The sequence below is a fragment of the Acinonyx jubatus genome, chromosome D2, assembly GCF_027475565.1.
Source record: "Acinonyx jubatus isolate Ajub_Pintada_27869175 chromosome D2, VMU_Ajub_asm_v1.0, whole genome shotgun sequence".
Taxonomy (NCBI): domain Eukaryota; kingdom Metazoa; phylum Chordata; class Mammalia; order Carnivora; family Felidae; genus Acinonyx; species Acinonyx jubatus.
In genome coordinates, this window is record NC_069393.1 from 28,888,579 (window position 1) to 28,904,600 (window position 16,022).

Genomic DNA, 16,022 nt, shown 5'->3' on the forward strand with positions numbered 1-16,022 from the left:
AGGAATTTTTTTAAGTAGAATCTAGCATTTTATTTAGATCTTACTAAACTGTTGGAATTGAGAACCAGACATATGTAACAAACCTCCAAAAATAGATCCTGAAAGGCACTTTCTGCTTAGGACAAGCTGTCATGGAATAAACCAGCTGTCTTCTCTGTGCTACACAAGCCAAGTCAGCTTTCTCCATGGCCAGTTGCACCAGCTCTGCCTTCCCTTCTGTTAACACCACCCAGACCCCCTTTATGTTCAACCCAGGGTTTTTCTGTAGGACACTTAGGACTGCCTGGGAATGCTGCACATATATTACCCGAAGCGGGCTAAACTCAAGAACTGTGAGATCATTACCTGAGCCGAAGTTGGATGCTTAGCCAACTGAGCCACCCAGGTGCCCCTAAAGATCCTTTTTTAGGATAGAGATTTTTTATAATGTATATTTTCTGAGGATTATTACTATTTAAGGTATTTTTTGGTTTGCCTCTACCTTTTCTTGCTACCACAGCATTTTACTTTTCTTTGCGTTAATGAAAATATTTGAACATAAAAGAAGCTGAGAGTATAGTGCATCAAACACTCCATATCCAACAATTCGTTCATTTGTGAATATTTTGTCTTCTGTGTGTTTCTGATCCATTTGAAAGTAGGAATTCTTCAACTTTCCTAAGAAAAGACATTCTCTTAACCATAACTCTATAATCCCACCTAAGAAAATTAACAATAACATCATATTCCACTTTAACCACCTAATATCTAGTCTTAATTGTCCTAATAATCTCAATAGCAGTATTGCTTCATTTATCTTCTATAACCTGCTTTGTCCAATTTAGCCCTTTTTTATTGTCCTGGTTCCCCCCACCTCCTTGCCCCGTTCTCCAGTATGGTCCTATCACTGCTTTAATTAAATCACTAAACTGTTTTCTCATTATTTTGTCTGTGTCAGAATGTTCTGGCTCTCAATCCTTATTTGTCTTCTTTATTCTAGTATATAATTACCTTGGTGGTTTTCTCATCCATTCTCCTAGCTTAAAGTACTGTCTGTTATATACTGTTTATATATATACTATATATAAAATACTGTTATATACTGACTGTTCTCAAAGGTATGTCTTAGTTCAGACCTCTCTCCCATATTTCCCTATCAGCTGCCTACTTGGTATCTCCATTAAGTTATCTGACATTTCAAAATAAACGTATCTAAAACTGAATTCCTGCTTTCCCCCTTTACCAAAAAGAAAACAAAAAACCTTCCACCCTCAGCCTTATTACACTAATTTGACGGCAACTTCATCCTTTAAATTGCTCAAGCTAAAATTTAGGAATCCTCCTAAACTCCTCTTTTTTGTCATATGCCATTTCCATCCTATATGGAAGTCATATTTTCTCTATCTTAAAAACATCCAGGGGTGCCTGGGTGGCTCAGTCAGTTGAGCATCTGACTTCAACTCAGGTCATGATCTTGCAGTTTGTGAGTTCGAGCCCCGCGTTGGGCTCTGTGCTGACAGCTCAGAGCCTGGAGCCTACTTCGGATTCTGTGTCTCCCTCTCTCTCTGCCCCTGCTCTGCTCGCACCCTGTCTCTCTCAAAAAGTGAATAAACATTAAAAAAAAAAAAAAAAAAAATCCAGAAGCAGACCATATCTTACCAGCTCCACTAATCTAACCTTAATCCAAGTGATGTTTCTCTTGCCTAGTTTATTTTTATTTATTTTTATTTTTTTAATGTTTATTCATTTTTGAGAGAGAGAGAGCAAGCAAGGGAGGGGCACAGAAAGAGGGAGACACAGAATCTGAAGCACACCACAGCTGTCAGCACATAGCCCAACACAGGCCTCAAACCCACAAACTGTGAGATCATAACCAGACGCTTAACTGACTGAGCCACCCAGATGCCCCAAGTGTTTGTTTTTTGTTTGTTTTGTTTTTTTTTGAGAGAGCGAGAGTACAAGCAGGGGAGAGGCAGAGACAGGGAGAGAGACAGAATCCCAAGCAGGCTCCATGCTGTCAGTGCAGAGTCCCACATGGGGCTTTATCTCATGAACCTTGGGATCAGGACCTGAGGCAAAATCAAGAGTTGGATGTTTAACTGACTGAGCCACCTAGCTGCCCCTTGCATAGTTTATTTTTAAAAATCTCCTATCTGGGGACATCTGGGTGGCTCAGTTGCTTAAGCTTTCAACTCTTGATTTCAGCTCAGGTCATCATCTCATGGGTTGTGGGATTGAGCCCGAGTCAGGCTTTGCGCTGGTGGCACGGAGCCTGCTTGGGATTCTCTCTCTCCCTCTCTCTGCCTCTCCCCACCCCCTGCTCGCTCACTCACTCTCAAAATAAATAAAGATTTAAATAAATAAATATCTTCCTGTCTGGTTTCCTGGCCTGCTCACTTCTCCTTTAAAGTCTCTTCTCGGGGCGCCTGGGTGGTTCAGTCAGTTGAGTGTCCAACTTCGGCCCAGGTCATGGTCTCATAGTTCGTGAGTTCAAGCCCCATGTCAGACTCTGTGCTGACAGCTCAGAGCCTGGAGCCTGCTTCGGATTGTGTCTCCCTCTCTCTCTGCCCTTTCCTTGCTTGCTCTCTGTCTCTCTCAAAAATAAATAAACATTAAAAAATTTTTTAAAAAGTAAAAAAAAATAAAGTCTCTTCTCAACACAATTGACAGAATTACCTTTGTAAAATTTAAGGCATTTCATTTATTTTTTCTCATTTGTTTTCAGACTCCTTCAGTGGGTCTCCATTTCACTTCATGTTAAAAGCCAAAGTGTTTACAGTGACATCTGTCTAAGGCTCTACCACATCAAGTCTGTAATTTCATCTCTTACCACTCTTTCTACTTGCACATTGCACCTAATGGATCCTGTTTCTTGAACCCATTGTGTATGCCCCCATATTAGGACCTTTGCATTGGCAGTTCCTTCTATGTGCACACTCTTTCTCAGAGATCTGCCTTCCTGACTCCTTCACATTTGTGGTCTTTGTTCAGCTATCACTTTCTCAGTAAGGCCTACTCTGCACTCAGCCCTCTTTAAAAAAAAAATGTAGTGCTCCCCACCAGTACACATTCCTCATCCTTCCTTATTCTGTTCTACTTATAGAACTTTAAACCTATTTTCTTAACACTAATTACTTATTTTACTTACTGTCTTTTTCCTAGGTGAATACATATGAGCTCTTAGTAAGGAAAAGAGGGAGGTTTTTTTGGCACCTGGCTGGCTCATTCGGTAGAGCATGCAACCCTTGATCTCAGGCTTGTGGGTTTGAGACCCACATTGGGTATAGAGATTACTTAAGAATAAAATTGTTGGGGCACCTGGGTGGCTCAGTCGGTTAAGCGTCCGATTTCGGCTCAGGTCACGATCTCACGGTTCGTGGATTCAAGCCCCGTGTCGGGCTCTGGGCTGACTGCTCAGAGCCTGGAGCCTGCTTTGGATTCTGTGTCTCCCTCTCTCTCTGTGCCTACCCTGTTGCATGCGTGCGTGCTCTCTCTCTCTCTCAAAAATAAACGTTAAAAAGAAAAAAAGAATAAAATTGTTAAGGGGCTGCCTGGGTGGCTTAGTTGGTTAAGTGTCTGACTCTCAATCTCAACTCATGTTTTGATCTTAGGGTTGTGAGTTTAAGCCCTGCATTGGGCTTCAGGTGAGCAAGGAGCTTACTTAAAAATACATACACATAGGGGCACCTGGGTGTCTTAGTTGAGGGTCCAACTTTGGCCCAGGCCGTGATCTCACAGTTGGTGAGTTCGAGCACCACATTGGGCTCGATGCTGTCAGCACAGAGCCCCCCTCACATCCTCTTTCCCCCTCTCTGCCTCTGCCCATCCCCACTGGATTGTTTGCTCGCTCTCTCTCAAAAAAAAAAAAAAAAAATTTTAAAAAACAAATACATACATACAAAAAACAGTGTTGGCATGCCTGGCAGGCTTAGTTGGTGGAGCGTGTTGTGATTTTGAGCCCCATGTTGGTTGTAGAGATTACTTAAAAGTAAAATCTTAAGGGGGTCCTGGGTGGCTCAGTTGGTTCAGCATCCCAACTTCTGCTCAGGTCATGATCTCACAGTTTGGGAGTTCGAGCCCTATGTTGGGGTTTATGTGGATAGCACAGAGGCTGCTTTGGATTCTGTCTCCCTCCCTTTCTGTCCCTCCCCCTCTAGCGCTCACTCGTGCTCTCTCTCTCAGAGATAAACATTGAAAAAATTTTTAAATATAAAATCTTAAAAGGGGACCTTGGGTGGCTATGTTAGTTAAGCATCTGACTCTTAATTTCGGCTCACGTCATGATCTCACAGTTTATGGGTTTGAGTCCCACGCTGGGCTCTGCACTGACAGCACGGAGCCTGTTTAGAGTTCTCTCTCTGCCCCTTCGCTGTGTGCGTGTGTGTGCTCTCTCTCTCAAAATAAATAAACTTTAGGGGTGCCTAGATGGCTCAGTCTGTTGAGCATCCAACTTTGGCTCAGGTCATGGTCTCATGGTTTGTGGTTTCATGCCCCACATCAGTCTCTTGTCAGCAGGGAGCCCGCTTCAGATCATCTGTCCTTCCCCTCTCTCTGCCCCTCCCCCACTCACACACACTCTCAAAAATCTTTAAAAATAAAATAAACTTTTAAAAAAATCTTCAAAAATTTTTTAAATAAAATATTAAAAAAAAATAGAAGAGCAGTTTTTGTCTCCTCTTTTCTGATGTTTATTTCAAGTTCCTGGAATAGTCTCAACATCCAAATAGTCTCTAGTAGATATTTGTTGAATGAATATCATTAACTGCAAAGCCAAATAGGGTGATGGGATTATCGTTCTTTTTTCTTTTTTGGTTTTCTTTGTATTTCCAATTGCTGCTTGTTTATGATATCAGGTTTTTTTGCCTTATACTATATTTCATTAACCTATCAAGTTATTGGGAGACTACTCTTTTTCCAGTGGTAAAGTAGAATTGGTAATTTTTTTAAAAATGAAAATCCAATGTCTTTTAATGTCTAAAATGGTGTTAAATCTTAGTAATCAGCATATAACAATAAGATCTATTTTTTCCTATCAATTTGATGAAATTAAGTTTTTAATAAAAGGTCATATTAACCAGGGTAAAGAGAAGAGTTGTTTCATCACTCTTGGGGTCAGTTTAAATTGTTGCACTTTTTCTGGACAGAAATTTGATGGTATCTGTCAACTGTGTCCTTTAAAATACCAACACACTGTGGTGCCTGGCTTGCTCTGTTGGTTAAGTGTCCCAACTCTTTTTTTATGTTTATTTTTGTGATAGAGCCAGTGGGGAAGCAGAGAGGGGGGGACAGAGGATCCAAAGTGGGCTCTCACCTGACAGCAGCAAGCCTGATGTGGGGCTCGAACTCATGAACTGTAAGATCATGAACAGCCAGAGTCGGACACAACCGACTGAGCCACTCAGGTGCCCCTCTTTAAAGTTATTTTTAAAAATCTAAGTTCCAGGAGAGTCAAAGTTTTCAAAGTGACAGCTTTCAAGTTAAATACTCAAATAAGGTGGATCATGTCTATAAAATATTAAGGAAGGGAATTTAACATTTGTGTAGTATATGATATACTCTTGATAAAAATTATTTGTAATTATAGTTCTACTCAGAGGGTATTTTCTGTATTTTATGATGGAGGAAACTGAAGCTCTTAGCAGTAAATTAGTTTACCCTATAAAGTAATAAACCTAATAAAGCAGCTGAACTGCTCTGTACTATAGTATGGTTCCAAGGACACATTTGTTTTTAAACAGTTTGTTAAGGTGCTAATACATACTACAAAACTCATTTTAAATGTGCAATTTAGGGGCGCCTGGGTGGCTCACTTGGTTAAGCGTCCGACTTCGGCTCAGGTCATGATCTCGCGGTTTGTGGGTTCGAGTCCTGCGTCGGGCTCTGGGCTGACAGCTCAGAGCCTGGAGCCTGTTTCAGATTCTGTGTCTCCCTCTCTCTCTGCCTTTCCCCTGATCATGCTCTGTCTCTCTCTGTCTCAAAAATAAATAAATGTTAAAAAAAAAATTTTTTTTTTAATGTGCAATTTAATCATTCTTAGTAACTTTTTTTGAAACCATCACCACAGTCCAGTTTTAGACCTTTTGCCTATTTATGTTTTACAATAATGGCTTTGTTGAGATATAATTCACATAGTATGTAATTCCTTCATTTAAAATTTGGAGTACAGTTCGGGTGCCTGGCTGGTTCAGTCATGAGCATGCAACTCTTGATCTTGGGGTCATGAGTTTGAGCCCCAGGTTGAGTGTATAGATCATTTAAAAATAAATAAATAAAGTTTTTTTAAAGAGTGTGCAATTCAGGGGCACCTGGCTGCCTAAGTTGATGAAGCATGTGACTCTTGATCTTGGGATTGTGGTTTCAGACCCCATAGTTGGGTATGGAGATTTTTAAAAATAAAATCTTTTTAAAAAAATTAAAATGGAATGAGTGCCCAGGTGGCTCAGTCCATTGAGCATCCAGCTTGATTTCCTTTCAGGTCATGAACCCCGCATTAGGTTCTGTGCTGGTCATGGAGCCTGCTTGAGATTGTCACTCTTCCTCTGCCCCTCTCCCCAGCTCATGCTCGCTCGCTCTCTCTCTCTCTCTAAAAAATTAAAAATTAAAAAAAGAAATCTTTTAAAATAAAAAGAATGATTTATCCAAGTTCCCATCTTTTACTGTGGAATAGATATGTAAATGTCAGCAAATTCTGGATATTAATACTGTTAGGTCTTCTAAAATTATCTTAACATCTCAGATGCTCATGTTTTATTTTGCAATAATCTGTTTGCAGTTTTATTGTGTTGAATATTTTTCCTTTTAATTCTTAGAAAATATATTTCGCTTTGTTTAAATTTGTGTTATAATTTCTAATTTTATATATAAAACATTCATTTTTTGAACTATGTCCTCCAAATTTTTATGGAACAAAGTTAATTGATTTAATAAAGTTAAATTTTTCCTCCTTCTAGCCTCTTTATACATTTCTTCTTATTATTCTTTATAGTTTTTTTTTTCTTTTAATGTTTTAGGTAATTTCTACACCCAACATGGGGCTTAAACTTACAACCCTGAGATCAAGAGTCACGTACTCCACTGACTGAGCTAGCCAGGCACCCATTTTTCTTCATAATTCTTTCCTATGAATTCCAAACCATTTTTATTCATATAATTTTTTTGCCCTTATGTCTTTTGAAAGTAAGTAATAGAAAACTATCTTTGGCCTCTGTAATAGTTGGAAATATCTGTATTAATGAGTATTTTGCTGTTGTTCTGATTTTATAGATAGGGATGAGGAAGAAATAAACAAACGAGATGACAAAAGAGATGTCAACAGGTACTGCAAGGAGAGACCCTCTAAAGATAAGGTATTTATTGGGTACTGTGTTCTTTATAATATAATAATTTCCATTACTCACATAATCCAAACTTAAGCATAACACATGAAGTTTATTCATCCTTGTATATGTATATATTACCACTTGGAGCAAAATTCAGCCAGTTGTATTTTGGTATTTATGTTTATGTCAGGTAAACTGGTATGTCTTATTCCTTTCTCCCATACACATAAACCAGATCAACTCATTTTAACTTCTAACATGAGACAAAGGTCTTTTCAGATTTTGGCTATTATATAGACACACTCTCAGTTTCTTACTTTTCACTGTTATCTTCTGCATTTTCTTTAGGAAAAAGAAAAGACTCAGATGATCACAATTAACAGGGATTTGTTAATGGCATTTGTTTATTTTGATCAAAGCCATTGTGGTTACCTTCTTGAAAAGGATTTGGAAGAAATACTTTATACTCTTGGACTACATCTTTCTCGGGCTCAGGTAATCTGTCTTGTGAATATTTAAAATGAAAAGCCATTTTAAGTAATAACAGTCAAGAAATATTGAAATGTGTGAAGTAAAAAAAAGCTTTGTCTACACCTCTGGCCTCATATATAGTTCTCTGGATCTTTTTGTAAGCAACTCGTATACATGTACATACGATCTGTGTGTACACAGATACAACACATGAAACCATTTTATACATTATTGATAGATAGCTTTTCTCTTCTCTTCTCTCTTCTCTTCTCTTCTCTTCTCTTCTCTTCTCTTCTCTTCTCTTCTCTTCTCTTCTCTCTTCCCTCCCCTCCCCTCCCCTCCCCTCCCCTCCCCTCCCCTCCCCTCCCCTCCCCTCAAGATTTTAACTAACCTCTGCACCCACCATGGGTTTGAGCTTACAACCTGAGGTCAAGAGTTCCGTGATCTACCAGCTGAGCCAGCCAGGTGTCCCTGGACAGCTTTTTTCGTTTAACGATGTATAGTGGCCATTCTGCCACGAAAATAGAGACCCACTTTGTTTTTGTTTTTGTTTTTTTTTAAAGAGTGTGTGTGAGCAGGGGGTTGGGGGTATGGAGAGAGAATATCATAAGCAGGCTCCATGCTCAGTGCAGAGACCAACACAGGTCATGATCCCAAGACCCTGGGATCATGACCTGAGCCAGACTCAGAAGTCTGACACTCAGCTGACTGAGCCACCCAGGCACACACAATTACCCCACTTTTTTCTTTTTATGATTGCATAGCATCGTGTAACATAGATGTACTATAATTTCCTTTAAGTAGTCTCTGTTGTTAGGCGGTTTCCATGTTTTAGAATTACAGGCTATATGCTGTCATATCTTTGTACATATTCCTTAATATATGTGTTAGTGTTTCTATCAGTGTTCTACTTTTTCTTTTTTAACAAATTTTTTTCAAAAGATTATTTGAATTTTAGGTTTATGGGGAAGACAGTTATAAAAAAAAGCAGAAGTGTTTCAAAGGGAGAGGTACTAAGAACACAAATGCCATTGATGTTCCTCATATGTGAAAATAACACAATTAAGGAAATCAAAAACATATTCTTTTTAACTTGTTTACTTGCTTGAATAACAGGTAAAGAAACTTCTGAATAAAGTAGTACTCCGTGAATCTTGCTTTTACCGGAAATTAACAGACACTTCAAAAGATGAAGAAAACCATGAAGAGTCTGAAGCATTGCAGGAAGATATGCTAGGTTTGAGTGTATTATTTTACGATTATGTCATTTTATAATTATGTTATTAAAGAAAAAATAATGATAAAAAAATTTTTTTAATAGGAAACAGGTTGTTACTTCCAACACCAACAGTAAAACAGGAACCAAAGGATGTGGAAGAAAATGTTGGTCTTATCGTGTACAATGGTGCAATGGTAGATGTAGGAAGCCTCTTGCAAAAATTGGAAAAAAGTGAAAAAGTAAGAGCTGAAGTAGAACAGAAGCTGCAATTGCTAGAAGAAAAAACGGGTAAGGAACAGCATTGGGTATTTTGGTACTTTTAACACCCTGTTGGGATTTATGCGTGTACTCATATGTATACATACTTACATACACCTGCATATCCATCCTTTGCCTTGTAGAGTAGGCACATAATGTAACTTACTTTTGACCACTTTAATAAAAACTACAACATTGCTTAGCTGTAGAAGAATCTTTGATTTTTCATGTGCATTCTTAGATTCCTTTATTGTTCTGTTGAATCTTTTAAGACTTTATTTTTGGGGCGCCTGGGTGGCTCACTTGGTTAAGTGTCCGATTTCAGCTCAGGTCATGATCTTGCAGTTCTTGAGTTCAAGCTCCACATCAGGCTCTGTGCTGACAGCTCAGAGCCTGGAGAGACTTTATTTTTTATTTTTTTTTAATGTTTATTTGTTTTTGAGAGACAGCACAAGCAGGGGAGGGGCAGAGAGAGAGAGAGGGAGACAGAATCATTGGATGCTTAACCCAACTGAACCTCCCAGGTGCCCCTTAACCCTTAAGACTTTATTTTTAAACAGTCTTTCTCTACACAGCGTGGAGCTTAAATTTAAAACCCCAAGATTAAGGGTTGTCTGTCCCACCAACTGAGCCAGGCAGGCATCCCTATTCTGTTGCATCTTTTATTTATTTGTTTGTTTATTTAAATGTTTATTTATTTTGAGAGAGAGCACATGCAAGCAGGGGAGGGTCAGGGAGAATCCTAAGCAGTGTCCATGCTGTCAGCATGGAGCCTAATGTGGGGCTTGATCTCACTAACAGTGAGATCATGACGTTAGCTGAAATCAAGAGTTGAATGCTTAACCAACTGATCCACCCAGGCATATCTATCTATCTATCTATCTATCTATCTGTCTATCTGTCTGTCTGTCTGTCTGTCTGTCTATCTATCTATCTATCTATCATCTATTTTATTTTAAGAGAGAGGGGGAGAATGCAGGGGGTAGGGGGCTGCAGACAACGATGGGGGAGAGAATCGCAAGTAGGTTCCACATGGATAGTGCATGGCTTGAACCCATGAACTGTAAGATTATGATCTGAGCCGAAATCAAGAGTTGGACACTTAACCAACTGAGCCACCCAGGTGCCCCTCCTTAAATCCCTGTTTTGTTTTGTTTACTTATTTTGAGAGAGAGCACTAGCTGGGTAGGGGCAGAAAAAGGAAGACAGAGAATCAGAAGCAGGCTCCACACACTGTCAGTGTGGAGGCCAGTGTGGGCTTGATCTAAGGAACCATGAGATCATGACCTGAGCTGAAATCAAGAGTCTGCCACTTATCTGACTGAGCCACTCAGACACCCCTACTTTTTTTTTTTAAGTTTATTTATTTATTTAAGTTTATTCTGAGAGAGAGAGAGAGTGGGGGAGGGACAGAAAGAGAGAGGGAGATAGAGAATCCCAAGCAGGCTCCACACTGACAGCATGTAGCCTATTGTGGGGCTGGAACTCATGAACCTGTGAGATCATGACCCGAGCTGAGATCAAGTCTTGAACGCTTAATGGACTGAGCCACCCAGGTGCCCCTAAGTTCATTTATTTTTGAGAGATAGACAGAACAAGTGGGGTGGGGCAGACAGACAGAATGCCAAGCAGGCTTCACACAGTCAATGCAGAGTCCAAGGAGGAGTCTCAAACCCACAAACCATGAGAACATGACTGAGCCCAAAATCAAGAGTCAGATGCTCAACTAACTGAGCCACCCAGGGGCCCCATTATACTTTTAACTTCACAGTTATATTTGGGGGAGGGGCGCCTGGGTGGCTCAGTCGGTTGAGCGTATGACTTTGGCTTAGGTCATGATCTGTGGGTTTGAGCCCATGTCGGGCTCTGTGCTGACTGCTCAGAGCCTGGAGCCTATTTCAGATTGTCTCCCCCTCTCTCTGCCCCTCCCCTCGCTCTCACTCTGTCTCTCTCAAAAATAAAATTAAAAAAAATTTTTTTTAAAGTTAAATTGGGGATGTTAAAGGGGAAAGATGATTTTTTTTTTTTTTTAACAGATGAGGATGAAAAAACCATATTAAATTTGGAGAATTCCAACAAAAGCCTCTCTGGTGAACTCAGAGAAGTTAAAAAGGACTTTAGTCAGTTACAAGAAAACTTAAAGATTACAGAAAACATGAATTTGCAATTTGAAAACCAACTCAGTAAGACAATCAGAAACTTATCTACAGTAATGGATGAAATCCACACTGTTTTGAAGAAGGTTAGCAGTTTTGTACTTTTCGTATTTTCAATTTATTTCAACTTTTACATTTGTGTTTGGAAATTTTAATGTTCTTAAGCTCCTAGTAGTTTTTCTAGGCTTAAATAATGGTATCATTCTGTCCTTTGTTAGATTAATTACAAGCAATTTCCAAAAGATTTATTTTTCTAGAACTTAATTGAAATGTCAATGTGGTGTATGTGTGCTTTGTCACTAAAAGACAAATCTGTGACTCAGTGCCATTACAAAATAATTTCAGTAATTGAGAGATCTGCCATATCCTCAGTGTCACTCAGAACAAGGAGTAAAAATTCCTACTATACTGCTATATTCCTAATATACTGCTCTTACTCCTAAGAACTTTAAATTTCTTAGGACTTAGATAGCTTTCTCACATACTAGAAATCATTCTGCATAGTAGAATTGAGAGCTTTCTTTCGTAGTTGCCCCCTGAGTCAGTTTTTTATGTATGGTAAAATGGACTATTTAGAGTATCTGTTTACTAATGTTTACTTTTAAAGTAACATTTAAGAGAATCCAATAAAATCTGTTTGTCTACTGTGTTGCAGGATAACGTGAAGAATGAAGATAAAGATCAGAAATCCAAGGAGAATGGTGCAAGCGTATGATACATACATGTAGCAGTGAGGAACGGTGTTAAATAATGTAATATATAAAATCATGATACAAGAATGAAAGTGATGCATGTTTGATTTTAGTAGTATAAATATCTGTTAGTTCAAATGATGTATAAAGTTTTATGAATGTGAAGAGTCTGCTTTTGAAAATTGCTTGTAATTCCTGGCATTCAAATATTAAACACTCCTTGAGTGAAATAATTTTGCATTGCAAAATGTTTTAGGATGAACTTTGTTATAGTTTTAACCCCAATAAAGTTCATCAATTTAATTGATAGTATTTAATTACCAAATGTCTTTTATTAAAATATCTAGAAAATTGTAATTTTATTTATAGAATTACCATTAGGTTTTTATAAAAATTTTTCAGTCTTCTAAAATTTCAGTATAAATCATAAAATAGCATGCTGCTTAATTTTTTGCAAGTTTTTGAACCATACTTTCTTACTTGTTTAAAAAAATCCCTTTAATTATCAGTCTCTAAGCCGTTCATTACAAATTCAATTATCCAAAAGACAGTACATCAAAAATTAAGAAAATAATAGACCGTTACCATTGTTATTATGTTAGACTTACAAAAAACGAACAGTACTGATGTTAATGTTACTACTTTCAGTTAATTGTTCTACTTTCCCAAAATAGCACCTATATTTTAATTTTGAGGGTTTTTTTTTTTTAAATGCAGTATATGTCAAATGTACAGTTTAGTACCAAGCCAGTAGATGTCAGTATGATGTCTTAAGTTAAGCCTTTAATTAAAAATAATTTTTTTATTAGTCTGTGTACTTCCTTCAGAATTTAAGTGAATATATAAGAGTTGATTAACCGTTGAGTGAAAAGCATAGGAAATGTGATATACTGTAAAGCAGTGGTTCTTAACAGGGGATATCCTATCATCTGTCCCAGAGGACATTTATCAATGTCTGGAAACACTTCTACTTGTCACAACTGGGTGAATGCTACTGGCATCTAGTTGTTAAATGCTAAACATCCTCCATTGCACAGGATAGCCCCCCAACAGCAATGAATTATCTAGCCCAAAACGTCAGTATGCAGGTTGAGAAACTCTGGTCTAAAGAAATACAGGAGGGGTACCTGCTGGCTCAGTTGGTAGAGCATGTGACTCTTAAATCTCATGGTTGTAAGTTTGAGCCCCACATTGGACGTAGAGATTACTTAAAAATAAAATCTTGGGGGGAAAAAAAGGAAGTCTAGGATTAGGGGTGCCTGACTTGCTCAGTCACTAGAGCATGTGACTCTTGATCTTAGGGTGATGAGTTTGAGCCCCATGCTGGGTGCAGAGCCTGCCTAAATAAACAAACAATCTTTAAAAAAAAAAGAAAAGAAAAATCTAGGATTAAATGACATGTCTTTTAACACTGGTGAAAATTGAATCACATCTTTAGCAGATGGTTGGGGGTTTTTTTGTATTTAACCCTTACTGGAATGTTTCTCTATCATAGAAATATATGCCATATTAGGGTTATTTTATTTCGTTTTGCCTTATTTTGCTAGGATAATGGCAAGGTGTTCCAAATAGATTAATATGAGAATGTAAGTGCCATGTTATATGTGTCTTAAGCTAAATTGAATCCATGTGGCTCTTATTAAGAAATAGATTAAAATAGATTGAAATTCTTTCAAACTGATTTTTGTTTTAAACTGCTCTTTCTGGTCTTAGGGTTTGTTGAGCTTCTTTGAAGGACAATTAATGATTAATCCATAATTTTACTGTTACTCTATAAATGTTTCTCCAGGGGCCTGAGTGGCTCAGCTCAGTCAGTTAAGCTAAATCTGACTTTGGTTTCCACTCAGGTCATGATCTCATCCTAAGTTGAGCTCTGTGCTGACAGCGCAGAGCCTGCTTGAGATTCTCTCTCTCTCACTGCCTGTATCTCCCTTCCTCACTCTCTATCATAAAATAAACGTTTCTCCATTTTTAAGGTAAAATGAAACATTTCTGAGTAGTTGGAAAGTTTTTCAACTAAAAGACTAAAAGGGGCCACCTGGGTGGCTCAGTTTGTTGAGTTTCTGACTTCAGCTCAGGTCATGATCCCATGGTTCATGGGTTCCAGTCCCACGTCAGGCTTGCTGCTGTCAGCACAGTGCGAGCTTTGGATCCTCTATCCCTCTCTCTCTCTCTGCCCCTCCCCTGCTCATAATCTCTCAAAAGTAAATATTGTTTTAAATTAAAGAATAATAAAAATAAACAGTATAGTTCTTTAATAGAGTATGTTTGTAAATGAGAAAAATCATTGTAAAGTCCACTTGTTAGACTTATTTTTCCCAGATATTTAAGTCAGTAATATTGGGAGAATGAAGAAAAAGTGTACATTTTTAAATTGTATTAAACTTTTTATAAATTCAGTGGAAGTGGAAAGTGAGATCATTTAGAAAAAAGAAAAGCAAGTGACATGTAAAAAAATGGTTTTAGAGAAAATGAAGGAAAGAGAAGGGACCTATTTTTTGCTTTCTAAACTGCTTTGTAAAAAATTAAAATTAAAAAAGAAACTGCGTTGGGGGTGTCAGGGTGGCTCAGTCAGTTAAGCATCCTACCTCAGCTCAGGTCATGATCTCCCAGCTTGTGGATTTGAGCCCTGCATCAGGCTCTTTACTGACAGCTAGGAACCTGGAGCCTGTGTCGGATTCTGTGTTTCCCTCTCTCCCTGCCCCCCTCCTGTTGCCGCTTTGTCTCTCTTTTGCTCTCAAAAATAAATAAACATTAGTGACGCCTGGGTGGATCAGTCAGTTAAGCATCTGAATTTTGCTCAGGTCATGTTCTCAGGGTTCATGAGTTACAGCCCCGCATGGGGCTCTGTGCTGACAGCTCAGAGCCTGGAGCCTGCTTCAGATTCTGTGTCTCCCTCTCTTTCTGCCTCTTTCTGCCTCTTCCCCACTCATGTTCTGTCTGTCTCTCTCTCTCTCTCTCTCTCTCTCTCTCTCAAAAATAAATAAACATTAAAAAATAGATAACTGCTTTGAATATTATTCAGAAGTGAATATCTTTGTACTGTCATCTGACCTTGACCAAGTCAAAAAATTAACAAAAATGATAAAGCAGGACTATGAAGACATTTAGTTTTATTTTCCCATCCTTTTTATGTTCTAGATACCTGTTTTTGCATTTTTTTAAAGTTTTATTTAAGTAATTTCTACACCTAATGTGGGGCTTGAATTCATGACCCAAGGTCAAGAGTCACATGCTCCTCCAACGAAGCCAGCCAGGTGCCCCCTGTTTTTGCTTTTTTTTTTTTTAGTGTTTATGTTTGAGAGAGAGAGTGCAAGCGGAGGTGGGATAGAGACGGAGGGAGGGAGACATAGAATCCAAAGCAGGCTTTGGGCTGTTCAGGGCTGGAATTCATGAACCTTGAGATCATGACCTGATCTGAAGTCAGATACTAAAACTGACTGAGCCACTCAGGTGCCCCTGTTTTTGCATTTCTATTGTTTGATTCGGTCATGGTAGAACAATTGAAATTTTAAGAATTTCAGGTGTTTTTTTGAAATTTGTCTAAGTCAAGGTAGAAATGTAGCAACACAAAAAATCTTTTAAGTGGCACTTAGACTTTAGTAGGTACATTTTTCATTCCTCTCAAAATACTACTGTTCAGTCACATATTTTTTAATGTTTATTTTTTAATTTAAAAAAAATTTAATGTTTTTGAGAGAGAGAGTACAAGTGGGGAAGGGGCAGAGAGGGAAGCACAGAATCCCAGTCAGGCTCCTCAGAGCCCAACACAGGGCTCAAGCTCACTAACCAAGAGATCATGACCTGAGTCAAAGTTGGACACTTATTTTAGAGAGAGAGAACATGAGCAGAGGAGGGACAGAGGATCTGAAGCAGGCTCTGTGCTGACAACAGAGACCATGATGTGGGGCTCAAACTATGATCATGA

The 16,022-nt window shown here is 38.4% G+C and overlaps 1 protein-coding gene across 4 annotated transcripts in view; it reads left to right on the forward strand.

Moving 5' to 3' along the window:
- The window catches only part of CCAR1 (cell division cycle and apoptosis regulator 1), a 63,568-nt gene extending 50,666 nt beyond the window's left edge, over nucleotides 1-12,902 (forward strand). For all 4 annotated transcript variants that reach the window (XM_015063359.3, XM_027062152.2, XM_015063358.3 and 1 more), the window contains 6 exons: nucleotides 7,243-7,325; nucleotides 7,647-7,793; nucleotides 8,886-9,006; nucleotides 9,091-9,276; nucleotides 11,283-11,488; nucleotides 12,058-12,902. In XM_015063359.3, coding sequence (XP_014918845.2) covers nucleotides 7,243-7,325; nucleotides 7,647-7,793; nucleotides 8,886-9,006; nucleotides 9,091-9,276; nucleotides 11,283-11,488; nucleotides 12,058-12,117 — 803 coding nt within the window. In that variant the 3' untranslated portion in view covers nucleotides 12,118-12,902. The remainder of the gene's footprint in view (nucleotides 1-7,242; nucleotides 7,326-7,646; nucleotides 7,794-8,885; nucleotides 9,007-9,090; nucleotides 9,277-11,282; nucleotides 11,489-12,057) is intronic.
- Nucleotides 12,903-16,022: the final 3,120 nt, after the last annotated feature.